Source organism: Gossypium hirsutum, chromosome A06 (assembly GCF_007990345.1).
Source record: "Gossypium hirsutum isolate 1008001.06 chromosome A06, Gossypium_hirsutum_v2.1, whole genome shotgun sequence".
Classification (NCBI taxonomy): Eukaryota; Viridiplantae; Streptophyta; class Magnoliopsida; order Malvales; family Malvaceae; genus Gossypium; species Gossypium hirsutum.
Window position 1 is genome coordinate 33,558,039 of NC_053429.1, and position 18,116 is coordinate 33,576,154.

At 29.4% G+C, this 18,116-nt stretch overlaps 2 protein-coding genes across 5 annotated transcripts; both read right to left on the reverse strand.

Moving 5' to 3' along the window:
• Nucleotides 1-3,047: 3,047 nt before the first annotated feature.
• Nucleotides 3,048-4,273, reverse strand: LOC107897100 (dehydration-responsive element-binding protein 3). Its single transcript, XM_041115629.1, has one exon. It carries the CDS (start codon nucleotides 4,074-4,076, stop codon nucleotides 3,297-3,299), a length of 780 nt encoding a protein of 259 aa, XP_040971563.1. The 5' UTR covers nucleotides 4,077-4,273; the 3' UTR covers nucleotides 3,048-3,296.
• An 8,898-nt stretch (nucleotides 4,274-13,171) lies between these two features.
• Nucleotides 13,172-16,672, reverse strand: LOC107897101 (uncharacterized). Of its 4 annotated transcripts, none has more exons than XR_005928575.1 (6): nucleotides 16,322-16,672; nucleotides 15,730-15,843; nucleotides 15,561-15,631; nucleotides 14,535-14,786; nucleotides 14,052-14,163; nucleotides 13,172-13,761 (listed from the first exon to the last, which is right to left on the reverse strand). XR_005928575.1 is itself a non-coding variant. In XM_016822442.2 (5 exons), the coding sequence occupies exons 1-5, from the start codon at nucleotides 16,481-16,483 to the stop codon at nucleotides 14,157-14,159; spliced, it is 606 nt and encodes a 201-aa protein (XP_016677931.1). In that variant the 5' UTR covers nucleotides 16,484-16,672; the 3' UTR covers nucleotides 13,172-14,156. The 4 variants fall into 4 exon arrangements, 2 of the variants coding, with proteins under 2 accessions (XP_016677931.1, XP_016677930.1); XR_001684020.2 differs by having other exon boundaries at nucleotides 14,052-14,166; XM_016822442.2 differs by having other exon boundaries at nucleotides 13,172-14,163.
• Nucleotides 16,673-18,116: the final 1,444 nt, after the last annotated feature.

Consider the following 18,116-nt stretch of genomic DNA (forward strand, 5'->3'; position numbering starts at 1 on the left):
ATAAATATTAGTTTATTTAAAATTGACTAAATGTTTCTAAAGGTCATTATTTGTTATGAATTGATCGGTAATGCTCCGTAACCCTAATCCGACAACGGAGACGGGTTAAGAGTGTTTCATTCGATTAATTGTCTTAATTGAAGTAATTAATCCTTAATCTAATGGCCAACATTTAAGCTTATTACCACTAATGGAGATGGATGGTTAGGATCATTCCAATGCACTAACGTCGTGTGAATAATGGCTAACACTTAAGACCTTGGTACAATTATAACATAAGGGCTTGTTCAATTCCTTAATCAAATTTCACTAGTTTAGTCACCTTGCAGTTTAGTCCTTATACTATAATTAACAACTTATCTACTTTAATCATTTAGCAATTTGACCTTATAATTTCATATAATCACATAAACTCCTTGAACAAGATTCTTGGTTTGGATTGACTTAGAAAATTTGACCTCGAAATCAACTTTTCCAACACCGACAAAAATCGGATCATTACAAACATTACTCTTGCATTGCATAATCAGCTCCTTAAAAAATTTTCAAAAGAGCTCCAAACTAATGAAAAGCAAATTAAGTTGTTTAAAATTTTGAGTTTAGATACATTTGTGATTTTAACTTTAATTGTGTTACATGTGATAAATAGATAACTATGAAATCAAATGTTCAATTCTTATAATATGAAAAAGATGCCAAAAGATGGCCTGGAATTACTTTGATATGGAATGATCATGGTATCAATAAAAAAGTTATGTTCTCAAATGATTAATGTCTCATTAAAAAGTGAAGAGAATTTTACCTATCTAATTTTCTATTAAAAAGGTAATTAAATTATGTGTAAAATAATAAAAAATTTATGTTTAAATTTTCAATTGAGAGACAAATCTCATGCTTAATCCCTAAACAACCCTCACAACTCTTATAAAATACACATTGTTTCCTTGGCATATCAATGTAACATATATAATAGTCAAAGAAAATAATTTCATGGATATCATTAAAGTTAAAAAGTGCATGGAGGGGAGAATAAAACCAATTCTTCTTTTAGAACATATATAATTGGAAATAATTCTGAGTATTCCTAATTAGCAAACCTAAATACTATTTTCTTTCTTTTGATTATCAAGAGTTTCCAATTAGAATAAATTATTATAAGCATTAAATTGAATAATTAATTCAATTTAAACTAAGTAATCAAAATATATATAATTGAAAATAAAATTTGAGTATTCCTTAACTAGCAAACTTGAATTTTGAGTATCAGAGTTTCCTGTAAAAATCACTTATTACAAGTACTGGATTGAATACCTAACTCAACTATAACTAATTAATCAGAACATATATAATCGAAAATCAATTTTGAGTATTCCTTAACTAGCAGACCTTAATACTTTTTTTTCTTTGAGTGCAAAGAGTTTCCAATCAAAATAAATTATTACTAGCATTTAATTGAATAACTAACTCAGCCCAAATTAATTAATCAAAATAAATATACTATAAATACTAAATTGCATTACTTGCTCAAAATAAACGAATGAAACAAAATAAATGTAAAGGAGAACTTATACATAATTTATACACAATAAGACTCGAACTTAAACGCTTAAGGTCATAGGATTTTAACCTTTTTTAACACAAAAAATACATTATTAACAATTAAATGTTTAAAAATAACAAAGATATTATTATTATTATTATTATTATTATTATTATTATTATTATTATTAGGGTTAAATGCAAAAAAAAAATATCCTTAAACTACTTAAGTTTCAAAATGTTATAATAATATACTTCAAAGGTGATATCAAAGGAACTCTCGGCCATAGAAACTATGACGGGTCTTTAATGAGATTCAGATGTTGATATAGTTTATTGTGAACGTACATGGTCACAAAGCTAGAGGGACTGGCAATGATCTTAGCCTCTCCCCAAGTGATAGAATTGTTTTAGAGTCTTTTTAAAAATTATAAGAATATAAATAAATATAACAGTTAAATTTTATTTTGATTTACAAACATTTATAATTTACTTCTACCTCCTCAAAAAATAAATTTTTAACTTCATCCCTTAAAGTACATGTTGTTTGAGAAGACTATGGATTTGCAGATTCATTAGCTTTGTTAGGCGTTGTTAGAGATGAATTGTTTTTTGTACGATCTCAGCTTGATTTTGTTTTTGATGTGGACTTTTTGCATGTGGGAAACTCTAGCTGCTTGTCTATGTTTCTAGTGAACCAATTTTATACTTTAGGTTCTTTAGTATAAAAGTTAAATTCACTTACAACATGAAGTAGAATATATTTAAAATATACCGATAATATTATAAATATATTGTCTTTATTATATAAATAATTTATATTTAATATATTAAAAAAGTGTAAATAATATTTAAGAGGACTATTTTTTTATCACATTAAATTTAAATTATTGATGTAATAGATACAACAGTGTTTATAATTTAATTTGCGTATTTTAAAAATATTTTATATCAGATTGAAGCTGCCATTTAACATCAAATAGCCAGGTTTTCGTAAGCATGTAATTGATACAATTATGATATTTTGAATATTTAAATTAGACTATTTTAAAAATATTGAGTGTAATTAACCTTTGTTAATATCCATTAATTGATAAAAACAAAAGAATATGCTAACAGAAGAAATTTCCTGACATCCGTTGCATCTTGTTTCAAATACTTTGAAAAAAACAATCTTATCAATTTTTATAAGCAAAACTTATTTTAAATCGAGAGAGACATGGGGATTAAAAATTATGGAGTATTATTTATGGAAAGTTGAAAACTAGAAAAAGGGTAGATAGATATTGTTATCCTTAATGGGGATAATTGTCACTTTCACTCCTCACTGTATTTCACCATCTGCCAAAAGCCATCTCTCCCAGCATTCATCATTCATTAAGGAGAGGAAGGAGAATACCTCAGAGCTTTCTTTTAGTGACAGTTTCTCATTTTCCATTTTAATTATTATTTCTTTTTTTTTCTATTTTTGCAAGCTGCAAATTGTAGTTCTAAAGGAAGATTACATGAAAATAAGGCATGGAATTTTTCATTGTTGAACTGGGTTTCAAATTTGTGTTTTGCAACAACACTGTACAGGGATTCATCCATTGATATCAGCATGAACAGAGATAGAAAAGAAAAGCAAAAGAGGTTTAGCCCTTCAAAGAAAAAGCATAAAGGCTTAAAACCAGAAAAGAGAAAAAGATACACACTCTCAGTCACAAATCACAACCAAAAAAACTCCCCCACACACACACAAGGAAAAAAAAAAGAAACTAATAATCCCATAGCAAGCCTTGTTCAAAACCATTTTGTAAAATGCTTTCTGGCACTACTAATTGATCACAAACATACCCACAATCTTCCATATTTTGAAGCAATGGCGGAGGGTACAACCACCCATCCACTGAGTCCATGAAAACAAACTCGTTCTTCGACTCGACTGAATCGTAACTAGTCCCGAGGCTCGGCAACTCCACTATCTCGCTTAACTCGTCTGGCCCAGAAGACAACTCCATGTGAGAAACCAAAGAGGAAACCGATGACGAAGATGATAATGTGGAAGTGGACATAGAAGTCGAAGAAGAAGAAGAAGAAGACGATGGGGAGTCGAATTTGTCCATTTGGGCAGCTTTGGCTGCCGCGGCTTGGACGTCACGTGGTGCTAAAGAGACGGGCCGAGGTAACGAGTCGGCCAGTTCGGGGAAGTTGAGGATGGCGGAGTTGCCTTTGATGCTCAAAGCGGCTACATCATGCGCACGAGCTGCCATTTCTGGGGTAGGGAAAGTGCCCAGCCAAATGCGGGATTTCTTACGTGGCTCCCGAATTTCGGACACCCATTTGCCCCAGTTTCGCATTCGGACACCCCGGTAAACGGTGCGCTTGCTCGAGTCCCTCATTCTCTTGGGTTTTTTAGTAGAACCTGAAGTGAAAGTTTCGGGTTTATGGTTTGGGGTCGTAGTAGTTGAGTTAGGGGTTGAGTTAGATGGTGATAGCGGCGGCGATGAGATTGAATTGGAGCTGCTCTCTGTCTCTGAATGTTGTAGCTCAGCCATTTAAGTACCTGTTTTTTCTTACTCTTTTCTTTTTTTCTTTTTTTCTTTTTTTATTCTCTGCAAAGAGAAATGTTATTGAGGTAATATTATTGAATGAAGAAGACCTAAAAGAGAGTTGCTATAATGGTATTAGCTATTTCGTGATAAAAAGACAAAGGGTCTAAAGCCTTTTTTCTTTTGGCTCCCATCATTTCCCAATAACTCATACAACACTTATAAGCACTGAGAGAGAGAGACATGACCCACATAAGAAATGGGTCATCACCCCACCTATATCCGATGGCTCAATTGGGGCTTCTCTTCTCTACAACCACTCAACCTCTTTTTCTTCTCCTTTTTCAACTTTTACTGTTTATGAAGAGTAATTTTTCTAAAATTTATAATTGTTTCTTTTAATGATATATTATTTAAGGTTCTAACATAAAATATCTCTTTACCACTTTCACCCCTTCTTCACTATTCATTTAACCCTTTTCTTCTTCCTCAATCAATCATCACTTTATCCCAGTTCATTTATCACCCTTTTCACCCTTTGTCCCTATAACAATTGGTAGGAATATAGGATATATGTATATGTATATATATGCAACTATTTGATAATATAAAAGTATGAAAGCTGTGATGTAGCCAATCTAGGGTTTACAGTGCTCTCAGATCATGCTGTATAATTTTTTATTACATTATAATTTTTTAGTTTTTATTTTTTGCCATTGATGATTGATTCTTGGTAAGTAAACTGTGTTTATAATATCAACTCGTATTTAAAAAACTTGAGGCCTGCGTTTAATTGGGGTCACCGGTTGGAAGAAATGGAGATGCCTCAAACTTCTGATATCTTCAATGGGTCCGATCCACCATTTTAAGAATAAATGCTATGTCCTAATTATATTTTAACCAGCGTCCACGTAACTGGACTTCTGCTCTTGTTTGTTGGTTCATTATTATTGTTATTTATATTTTGAAAATATGTTCATGTTCGTTTATTAGCTTAGTTACGATAAGTTTAAAAAATATTAAAATATTTGAATTAATGGAGAAAAATATGAACATTCTTTTACGAAGCATTGATAATAGGATCAATGAACATTCTTGATAACGACAGTAAATGAATGTCAAATACTATTTTGGAAAAAATGGCGATGGAGTCAAGGCATTGAGAAGCGAACCATTACACTGAATAAAGCTTAAAGTGCTTTCAATGAAAGAAAAGGATATCAATTTAAGAAAATTTAAAATAAATAAAATTATTATAATTTACATTATTTGTGGAAATATAGAATTTTACCAACAAAATATTTTTTATACTTTTTTTATAAATTTATTTTTTAAAATTTTTTATTACTGCTTGTCTCATATCATGTTTTGAGCTTGTTACATGTCGTCGCATGATTAGTTATCTGTGTCACGTAATCAAATTCTAACTCGTACCATAGTGTGTGATGGAATCTAAGTTTGAGTACCAATTATGTAAAAAAAAAAATAGGTATCATCTAGATACAAGTAGCCAAGTTTAAAGAGCACAATATATATTAACCCGAAAATTATATAACAAATATATTTCAAAAAGTTAATGCAAAAAATAAATGACACTTTGATTGAAATGATGAAGTTAAAACAAAGAAGAACATAGCGCACTTGCATTCAAATCTCATCTTGTGTATTTTCTATAGTTTACATAAAATATAAAATGGAAAAAATGTCATCATAGTACTGTTTGTTATTTTATAAATGAGTAGATCTTCACTAATTAAGTTGAAACTCGATTGATGAATGATACCAATTTAACCAACTCTTTACATAATAATATAGAAAATATTGTTAGTCTTAGAACCCCTCCTTAGAGCATTTAACCACCATGGCAACAAGATGGCACACAACCTCAACATGGCTTTTTTAGCAAAATTTGGAGCCATAGTCTGGTCTAAGCATCATGTCATAGTTACTGAGCTCATACAATCCTTATAAGATATATTAAGAAGGGTCCTTGATGACACTATTAATCCATTACATCCAACAAACACCTCGTTCATATAGATACCAATAATATCCTACATTGCTGACCAAAACCTTATTACAATATCCATAGAAGAGAGAACTTAATGAGTGGAACTCACAACCGATCATCTTTCCTCTATAAAAACACCCTCAACATCAAAAGAAGAGAGATAAAAAAAATATAATCAAAAACCTAAATTCTTTCAATTTCTCAAATTTAACAATTGTTCTCATCATATGCGATATGAACCGCCCTACTAAACCATCAAACATCTTGTGAAACTTTTAATGTTACAACAAACACATACATATTTAATTAAAAATCAAACTCGAAAAGAAAGAGATCTTTAGTAGGGGCCCAAAAATTGTGGTGTGTCATCTTCCAAAATCGGGCATAGTTTGGTAGTAGTTAAGTTGATTTCCAACACTTAGGTCACCATTAAAGATGAGTTCACACTACATCATTCTGGGTCCAACACCAGTTACGACCTTGTTTGCAGCCAAGAAACGGTGGCTCGAATCGTATATTTAATTTTAAATAGTGAGTTTTAATTATTTTTGTTAAATTAAATGATGATGCCCCCACATGTTGAAAATGACTTCTCTTTAACAAATCAAGAGGGTCCCTTCCCCGCATGGAACCCTCCACTCCAACCCTTCTCCTATGGGAATTGTTAAGAATTTGATTTCCGGTGCTTTCCAATTTTTGTTTTAAAAAATCACAATTTGGTTGTAATTATATTTCTTAATTTTGGCTTAAATCATACAAAAGTCAACAATTTTAACCCTTTTTAAAAATGGCATGAACTCAAATAATTCAAACTAAAAATAAGATAAACTCAAAATATCTAGAATAAGTAAATTAAAATGACCTGATGTGAAAAATTCAATTACTAAATCCAAAACAAAATAATCTAAACTTGAAATTATTCAAACTTAAAATTTAAAGAACCAAATTAACTTCTCCAAGATAAAAAAATAGTTTTAGGTGACATAAATAAATTACAAATTATTGGGAGAGTAGAAGAGAATTTTTATCACTATACCAATTTCTAATTTCATAAAATTCCAAGGGAGTTATAGGCAAATTTACCACTTTGGACTCGACTAATTTTTCATTCCATGAAAAACATGAAGGAAGTTTATATAAATTAAAGGTTTAACTAAAATTTGCCACGCATAAACTAAATGTACCATCCCTTCATTAAATTCTAAGGGTGACCACAAATGAAGTGCCAAGTGCCACTGTCATTAAGAGGATAATTAATTAGTTTCACACATAATATTGTTTGATTGGACAAATTATATCAACTTCAATATGGACTTCCGACAAATTACATCCTCCGCAGACATTGTTATCCAATCCCTCACAACAATTTCGTAAAAGCTTAAATTTGTATATTTCAAACATGACTTTAAAAAATCTCTTGTAAATTGTAATACCATTTACATACAATAAAATTTTGAAATTTTGAAATTTTAAGGATTTCGTTTTTATTCCGATAAGTTGAAATTTTAAAAATAATTTTTAGAAAATAAATAATAAAAAAGTGAAAATTAAATAATAAAAAATTAAAAACAATTTTTTTTCTAAGAATTGACCCTATCTTAAATTCATATAAAGCAAAAAATAGATATATTCTTTTTTTGACTGTTCTTAAATATTAAATCCGTTACCGTAATTCAAATATATATGAATGTAAATTTTTTTATTTTATTTTTGATATTTTTATTATAGGAAAATAGGTACTAAACATGTTTTCATATTTTCATTATTGGAAACAACTTTTTCTATTTACCAAAACATTTTTTTACGACTTCATAACTAGAAAATAGAAATTTATTTTAAAATTCTAAAAATAGAAAATAAAAATAAAAGTATTCTCAAAAATAAAATGGAGTCTTAGTTCTTTAATTTGTCCGAATTCAGTAGGAATGTTAAGAATCTAATCTAATTGTTAAATAATTCAATAATTTATAAACTGAAATTAATAAAAAAAATATTTCAACAAGTAATAAATAAGTAATTCAAGTTCACGATATCAATTTTTGGTAAATTAAAGTAAATGGATGAATTAAGAATTAAAGTAAATATTAAAGTGATTTACAAAAATAATCATCCAATTAACGATTTTTTCATTTGAGTTTAGTAAAATTTGAAAATAATTAATCCTTAACCAGGTAGTCAAACATTTATGAAGTTATTTATATTTTTAAAAGATTAATTACGTCATCAACTGACTGTGTAAAATTATATAGAATGTACTGCATATACATAAAAATCTGTATATTTATATATATAAAAATTGTCTTATTTTACATTTTAGAAAATTGATTAAATATTAGTTTTGTTATCTCTATTATGTGATCTATCCTTTCTAATATAACTTAGTTGTTGTAATTATATAATATTATTAATTAATTTAAATAATTAATATGGTTAACTTTTCAATTAGAACATCATATGCTTATATAAAATTTGAATACTTTAAGATACTTAAAAGACACACATTTGGTTTTTCATTTTTGTTTTTAGGTTTGCATCACTTTCTTCACATTATAAGAAAATGGTTAAATTTCAATTTCCACCCTAAACAATGTTGAAACTTGAGATCTAATTTATATACTTTAATTTTTTACATAACCTAATTCCTCTCCTTTCAGAATGTTATTAATTAGTCTAAATAATTAATATTGTTAACTATTTCAATCAAAATTTGTTGTCATTTTTTCTCAAAAACACTAATCTAATAGAAAAGAAATTATTTTTTCAAGACAATTTCGAAGGGATGTTTTTAAGAAAAAAAACTCATAATAAATATTTTCAACATTATTGTTACATGACTACCAAGTAAATTTTTTAAAAGTTTCAAATGTCACACTAATTTTGTAAAAAAAATTTAATAGTGGTAACAATTAAACCTAAATTTTTAATTCCAAAAAGTATAGGTCTATATTCTTAAAGTTAAAAGTAGGGGATTAAATATATATATATACACGTGAAGTGTATAAGGACTTCGAACATATTTTAACATTCAAATTTTTACTCTATAATTTCACACAAACAAATAACCAACCCAAGGTGAAGCGTTAGGCCGATAACCATACTAGTCTATATAAAGAAAATCTAATGTGCTAGTTAATAAAATAATCCTTTAACCGGTACTTAGAAACAATATAAAGTAAATGACAATTGAATTAAAACTCAATCTGCTTAAACATTATATTATTATTGATATAATTTTTTTCATTTTTTTAAAATTTAAACATAAATAATTTAACATACTCTTTAATGTTTACATTATAATATTATATATTATAATAAATTTAATTTTTATATAATGTAAATTAATATATAATATAATATATCACAAAATTAACAAATGAGCCAAGCCAAATTAGACTCGGGCTCTTTAAGACTAGCTTATACTTTAAAATAAGCTTAATATTATTATCCAAACCCATTATAGTTTTGTGTAAAAACTTGTAAAATTTCAAATTTAATCTTCATCTAACTTGTAAAGAGATAATGAGAGAGTTTCAGCTGTCTACAACTCATTCCCTTGTCTTGAAGCTACCACTTAATTTATATATAAAAAGAAATAGAAAGATGGACAAGAGTGATTTTTCTATTTTCAGCCATATTAAATTTTATCACGTTGAATTATGAAAATTTTGGGATCTATGTAAATATACGAATTTACCTCTAACTTTATTCTTATCATAATTAATTACTAAATTACTTATTAATTTAATTAATTTTGATTGAAAAGTAATAGACATGAATAGGGATAATTGAATTTTATGATATGATTTTATAATAACGTGGTAAGTACCTAATATTAACTGTTTTACATTCTGTTTTCCCCCAAAGGGGTGTACTTTCAAGAGAAGTTGAAAATGTACCTCCACAATTGAGCTGTGTTGATTGGGTATAAACATGGACCCAAAACTTTAACATCAATTAATATTAAATTGTATGTCACCGTTTTCTCTCTCAATTTCATGATTTTTATTTATTTTTATGTAGCTTTAATTCGACCAATATAAAATATGAATCATTGACCACATATTTAGAGATTAAATTTAAGTTAAGTTTAAATTAAACGATAAAATGTTAATTTTACATAAATAGTGTAAACAAATTATCGAATAGATGGAATCGAAGTGAAGTTGACGCTAAGATCATAGTACTCTAATTTCTAGATTTTACTTCAACAGATTGATGATCTTTGTACCATTTATAACCACCTCTACTCTACCTAAACTATCAGACAATGCTAATGGTTTTATTATGCTTCCACTCCTTATATTCTTTTTACATTTACAATTTAATTTCTCGAATTATGTGGCAATTTTTAAAAAAATATGTTCACGTGGTCAATTTAAATAACGTAGAAGAAAAAAAAATTACTTTCACTTTGACTCTAAATAGATTCAAATACTCAAAATTAATAAATTATGTACGCATCCCCTAAATATTAATGAAGTTAAGATTTAATTTTTGCACTAAAACTATTTTTTAGATTTAAAAATTGTAATCTAATAATCATTAACACAATACTATTTCTCAAATTTACCTTCAATACACTCATACAATCATGCCCATTTCAAAAAGCAAATCACTATACCTTATAGTAAACAAATTTTCACAGAAAAAATGTTAAATGTTGTTAAAAATTATATCATAACATCTATTATTTACTTTTTAACTTATAAAACCACATACACTACATCTCAAACTTTACAAAAACACAAATATCGACACCATATTTTTATCAATAAAAAAATTATTAATCTCATATGTATACTAGGATATTGATGCCAACTAAGCTATTTTACTTATGTATATATTAAAGAATAATATTTTAAAATTTAAGTATATTATCGAATAAATTAGATCATCAGTTCAAACAGCTTGATTAATTCAATCATCGTTTCAATAATAATTAAATAAATAGTTAAAATTTATAAAAATATTAAAAAATTCATACACCGATTCAATAGCTGATTTTTATTTTGATTTTCAAATTTTACATGTTCACAAGCAGTTGAATCTTTATCAAATTTAATATCACCAGAGGAATTAATCTAACCACCAATTTTTAATTGAATTAGCACATGTCAATGTTTACAGGGTACTAAAGACAGCTCTAGTGAAAGTACTAGATCAGATACACGGATGAAATGCATGTAGGTAAGGGACCTAGGGCCAGTTGTTGCGTCTACCAAGTTTTGCTTTGTTTACCAATAGCAAAACGAGGCACCTAACATGTACCCATTGCAATTAATATACAAAAATGAAATTATTTTTATTTGTCTATTATATTATTTCAATTTAGAAGCTTCTAAATCAATTAATTTCGAAAGAGAATGTATAACATTGTGGATAACTAGTTAAAAATAGACATAAAAAATATTTAAAAAAATAAAATTACAAGCATGAAAAATAGATATATAGAGATCAACATGAATGACTTCAATTTGTTAAGTTGTAAAGTACATTGATGATCCATAATGTTGTATTTTCCCTAGGGCCACTATAAATTTTAGTCATTGGCAACCTTTGGTTAAAAAATAATTGAAGGGTTAATTGCAGCATGCATCCCTAAATTAGATTCAAAATTTAAGATATTTCAATTAAATTCTTAAATTAAGGTATTGTGTCAGCCAGGTTCTTTCATTAGCCTAGCCTAACTTAGTTGCCGGTCATTTTGATAAGTTATCATGGTTCTCGCATTCATGACCACTTCAGTTTTATTCTTTTAATTATGGATTAATTGCACCCGATAAACTTTAAAATATTCTAATTGAATCTTTAAACAATATTCATTAGCCTCACATGACTGGAGCACTAAAACTTATGGCTAAATTAACAAAAAGGACATGATTGAAACAATATTTTAATTTGAGGGTTCAATTTAATGTTTTAAAATTTAAGAGCCCATTCAAAATAAAACCCATAATTTGAGACGTGTAATGCAATTAATCCATAAATGAAAGGGTAATTTTCTTTTTATCTTTATATTATTACGTGTGTTCAAATTTACATCTTTTATTGTTCACATAAGCTATTTCTTATATTGTTTAGAATTTAAGAACTTGGGGTAGGAGGTGAATGAAATTATATATTACTTTTACCATCAAAACTACTTTGCATGCAAACAGATTTAATTAATGATTAAAAAAATTCAATTACCTGCTTGTACGGCAGACATTGATATTTTGGTAAGAAGATAGAATTTTAAGCAGTGTACGTACATTCGGTATATTTTAGCAAAAAAAAACAGGTCGAGGAAAACCAGTTTGTGGTTTGTTCATGTTTGGTTTGGTGGGCGTGAACGATGAAGGATATTACGGATACAGACAGGTCTGAAAGTTTTTGTAGAAACCTTTATTACTATGTCTATAGCCTATTCAATTCTCATGTTTCTATGTACAATCCAGTCTTTTTATGTTTGCAAAAAAGGTCAAATTTCAATTTATTATGCCAATAAATTATATGGTTTGTACACTACATGTATAAATGATCTCACGTACATTACACCATTTTACTGCGTTCCTTTAAAAATTAATGATGATGATGTCTTTTTTTTTTTAATATCATTTGAACCTTAGTTTAAATATTTAACTTCATTGTTTTGAATTATAAAAATGAATGTTTATCTTTATTATTATTTTCTTATTTTTCCTATTTTTGAGTTTTTTTTTGTTTTTAATAATTTTTCTATTTTTCTTTTTAAAAATTGTAATTGTTGATTTAATCAATTGAACCGAGAATAGATTTTCTGACCCATTTAATCACCAATTTGATTCTTACAACATTCATTATACATTTAACATGTATTATTAGTTTACCTCTTTATGTCAAAATTAATCTATAGTACAAGTAGTGGTCAGGTAATTAAACCAAATTGAGGAAACTGCAAAATTTACCAAATAGATTTATAAAATTTCCCAAATTAGTTAAGTGCAAATCCATAAAATCTTTCCCTTTTTTTTCGAAAAAAAAAAAAGGATGGATGGCATGAAACTGAAGAGTTTAAGAAGTGGGGCAAAATTGGTTGCCAAGTAGCAGCAATTCCAAGGAGAGTAGTCAATAATCAAAAGAAATAACAGCACCATCTCTATTTACTATTTGGGCCATAATCCAAATAAACGACAAAATATTTTTCCTTGTCCATAACACAGGTATATTTGCAGTCCTAGCTGTCCATGAGTTTTCTTCTTTAAAGAGCATTCCATTGCCTAGTCTGCCATAATTTATCCTTTTCTCATACATACATACATACATACATACATGCATGGATGCATACTTCATTTTCATACTTGTTGATGTCTTGGATAGTGATGGCTGAGAGCTTCTAACGAAAAGGGTTGTGACCGGAACGGTGATTGGAAGTGTTTGAGGTTGGGGTGAAGTTGAGCGGAGTAACAGTTGGTCTAAGTGTGTTAGGGCTGAAGGTAGCGAGTGAGACCTCCACCGTCTAGCCTAGATATCAGTCATAGGGCCTTAGATATCCTCATCATAAGGGCTCTCTCAACACGTGCACAGCAATGTGACTGACGGCAGCTACTATGAGTAGGGGATCAGACATTCACCCTTCTGTTGAGGCTGGTCATCGTGAAGAAGAAAACCAATGCCAACAATCTGGACCATGCAGCTTCTTCACCTTGTCACATGTACTGCCTATTGTATTCATTAATTCTATGCTACTAAGTGGGACCTGAATAACTGAGGTCACCTATTCATCTCTTTGATAATCTTAATATAAAAAATACAAAATTAAAAAAAATTCTGTTAATTCACATGGTATTCATGTGCATTGCAGACTAGTGCAGCCTTATACATGGAGATCTATACATTCATCATACATAAGGCAAGCATGGGACCTGATCATGATCTTTCTTCTATTATAATCACCATTTCTCCAAAATTTTCATATTCAGTTCATGTAGTTCTACTCAGTACACTCTTACCTGCCATTGGGGCTTTAAGTAACTCGATGATGCTTCTATCCTCGACCTCCATGATGCAGCCATGATGATCTTCGAGCTTGTTTTTTCTTGTCATAAATACAATTTCTATCCACTGCTGCGTGAATTTAAAGCAAGCATGATATGATCCTCAACAAATATATTACAAGAAATGCATGGAATAGGGAACTTGGACTGTGATAGTTTCCAGTAGTTTATACTATTTTCGAAGTTTAGTGTCGTATGATTTTTGGTTTCCACTGCAATTGCTTAGCTAATAAGCAATGTTTGTGGAAATAATCACACTATATGATCATGAAATTTTCTTATTATCCATAACTTAGAAAACATAAAGAATAACTTAATTATTTTTTGTGCTTTTTCTTTTCACAACACCAGCTTTTTTGCAGTTACTTGTAAAAGGAAATTAAATGAAAGCATTCCTAAAATTACTACAGTACAGACATTGGGGAGCTTTCATCTTACCCTTTCCTTCTCTTGGGACTTAAAATGAAGTCGTCGTCATCATCATCGTCATCGATATCATTGTTGATTCTTTTCTTGGCTTTTACATCTCCATTCCTCGAGGCCAGCTGCTCCTTCTGTGAACTCTCGGGTTTGCCACTCGGTTTCCAAGATTTAATCGGAGTGCCGGTCCGAAGCTGCTTCTGCCTTCTCTGCTTCTTTTCATATGCTTTTCTGGATTTTTCGGGGGACAACAAGCCATGTTCCATCATCCTGCAATTGAACCATGTCATTTCATAATCTTCACAACCAGACAACAAATGCGAAAGCGTTTAAGGAGGCAACGATGGCACCAATACAGTTTATCAATTAAGCTTAAATTACACATCTTTGTTTGGATACCAACAAGCCTGCCTAGAAAACAGAAACCCTTGCTATGGCAAGTACTTTCATGATGCCCCAATTTTGTTATAAATCAAAATGGTTGGAGCCCAGAAGCTCTGTAGTTCCCAAAGCAATGCAATGTTTTCCTTCCTTGGGAATTCATCGTATACCACCAAAAGGCAATTTTAGCAAAGCACAGATTGGCCCTTTCAAAGAAAATATGACCATTTTCAGAACATTGACATCCAATACCATTGAGAAAACATTGGTTAAGCACATATATATCAGGAACATAGTGGAAACCCTTAACATGGTAGCAAATACAAAATTATGCACTTAAAAGAGATGTGAAGTTCACTTTCTGCGGATCGTTGTCTTCGTTCGGATCAAACCGATGAAACCACATTAGGCAGTAATTGTCATAATGGCCAAAAAACAGTGAAGCATCACATACAAAGAAAGGAACTTCCACCGAAGATGCCCTAAGGTCGAACTGAGCAGCTTGCAAAACATCAAATAGATGCTGCAAAGGAAACCAGTTGAACTCCATGATCTAAGAATTGAGCAGTTAAACAAGTTCCAATTTCATTTCTTGTGATCTTTTATCTTTATAAATTAGCATTATTTATCTTATAAATTAGCATTATTAGAAGGAAAGCTCACCAAAATTCTGCCATTTCACTTGTTGGTATCTGTTTCAACAACGACTCGTAAAATATTCGTAACGGCTCCCTCTATCCGAAAAAAAGAAAGGAAACATCAAGTAAAATCAATCACTAGAGACATGGTTGTAGACAAAATGAAAAAAAAATTGAGATTATATGAAGACAACCTCTTCGGGAGGATCATGTTTCTGGCCAGGCAAAGTATAAACCTTCTTTTCCCTAACTTTAGCTTTTGTGGTTGTACTTGTTTTTGATGAACTTGAACTTGTTTTCGATTTTACCTTCAAAATCAAAATCCAAAAATAAAAAATAAAAAAAGGCAAATATTGTTGATACAAAGTTTTGAGTTACGGAGGAGGCAGGAGGTTCACACAATGATGTCGAAAGCTTCTTTTCCGATACTCAGGAACCTTCAAGAGGCTCTCGGCGCCGTTGCATGAACCTTATTAACAAATATAGATGTCCAAAGCCAAAATACATAGAGATAGACTGCCAAATCCCCCCAATTAATCACAGTTTAATTAAATTCATTGCTAAAACAAAGCCATAATCCGGAATCCAGCAAAATTATATGACATCCCATATCAGGATCAATCAATCCATCATTAAATATACCACAGATAAGCGAACCAGATTAAGGAACTAACAATTCAGTGAAAAAAATGAAACCCAAATCATCAAATTGAGAAATAATCAATAAAAAGCCTACGAATCTGAAGAAAATTTTAATTTAAGAACGAAAATTTAGAGATGGGGCACGTTTGCTTTTGTAGTTGCAGATTTTTGCTTTGCACCAACAGGCTGTTTACTGGAGCTTTCAAGCTTCCTCTTGTTCATAGCTGTATCAAACTTTCCCTTTGAAGAACCATGTTGACCACTGGGCTTCATCTTAACTAAATTGGCTTTGGTCTCTGTCCTCATTTCTACAATTAGATTGAAATTCTGTGAAAATTTGCTAACTTTTTCTTTTTAATATCTTCTTCTTCTTGTATTCATTGAAGATTCTGTTAAATTATTAAATGTAAGAAAAAGAACAGGAGAAAGTAAAAAAAATGGGTAGATATGAGAAAAGAAAGAACAAGCTTGCAACTTTTGCTGATTATTGCCGTTAAACCGTTAACGGCTTTCTTTTTTAGTTTTTTTAAAGGTTGTATTTTCTTTTTTGAAGAAAAAGGTTGTCAATTTTTTAACATGCCAGTGAAACGTAAAAAATGACGGTTTTTTTTTTCTTGAAGTTACCATTGCAGTAAATTCTGTATCTAATTTTGAGGCTTTTTTATACTTTAATAATACAAAAATAAATAAATAAATAAAAATATCAAAATGGTATCCCACCACATTATTTATCAAATGGTATGTTGTGGGTGGTGTAGAGGCAGCATTGCTTTATACAGGTAAGAAATATGGGATATGGTGGAGATTTGGTGGTGTCTTCCTGACAGGTAGCACCAGTCTGATTAGACCCGTCATTACATTTCAAGGTTTCACATGTTTAAGCATTGATTGAAGGTTTTATCGAGAAATAGAGTTTAGAGGTTTATAAACAATTTAGGGTGTAGGGAAAAAAACTTGTGATGATTAAAAAAAGAGAGTTGAAATTAAAGCATAGAGGAAAGAGACAGTTTAAAGAAAAAAAAGAAGATAATAGAAGATAGAAGAGGCCTTATATTAGTAAAGAAATAGAAGAGAAAGAAGAGGGTTTAAAAAAGAAAAAAATGAAACAACAACTTAGTAGTAGAGAAGATACACGAGGAAGAAAAGGATTTGAAAGCAACATTAGGGAATAGATTAGATCAGAAAGTAGAGAAGAGAAAGGAGAAGTAAACAGAGAGTTTTGTTTAGGGTTTAAACAAAATAAAGGGATTAGAGAATAGTTATTATTTTAGGGTTTTGAAGGGAGCTGTCAAGTAATTTATTTTTAAAGGTATTTTTTAGTAATTATAAATTATTTGTTTAGTTTAGTGTTTATTGTGATTTATAGGTTATGAATATTAATTTTTTGTTTTTTATTTATTTATTTTAGAAATGTTTATGATTTATTGAGATTCAAATTAATTTTTGTAAGGTATTATTTTTGTCGGAAAGGAAAATTGTTTGAAAGAAAGTGTGCAAGTATGTTTCTATTTTATTTTTTTAATCGGCATGTTTTTTGTTTGTTTGTTATTAGATGCAAATAACAACATATCGCCCCAATAGGTTTATTTTGTTTTAATAGTTTCTGTTATTTTAACATAATTTTTTATTTTTTATGTAGGTAAAAGATGAGACCATTGAGTTGGAATTTATTAATAAGTTTATTATATACTGATATAGTATGGTAAAAAATGTAATGTGGACGAAATTGTTTAGTATTTTTATAATGATATTATTGTATGTTATTAATTGTATTATTTATTGTATTATATTTATGTGTTTTGATAATTATTTACAATGGACCACCTTAGAAATTAATTACCGAAATGTTGTGTTCGCCTCAACACGGAGTTAACTGTCTCTGCCAGGTTGGTAGTCATTTGACCATATCAAGCCTTGTTATTGAAACTTTGAGCTCATT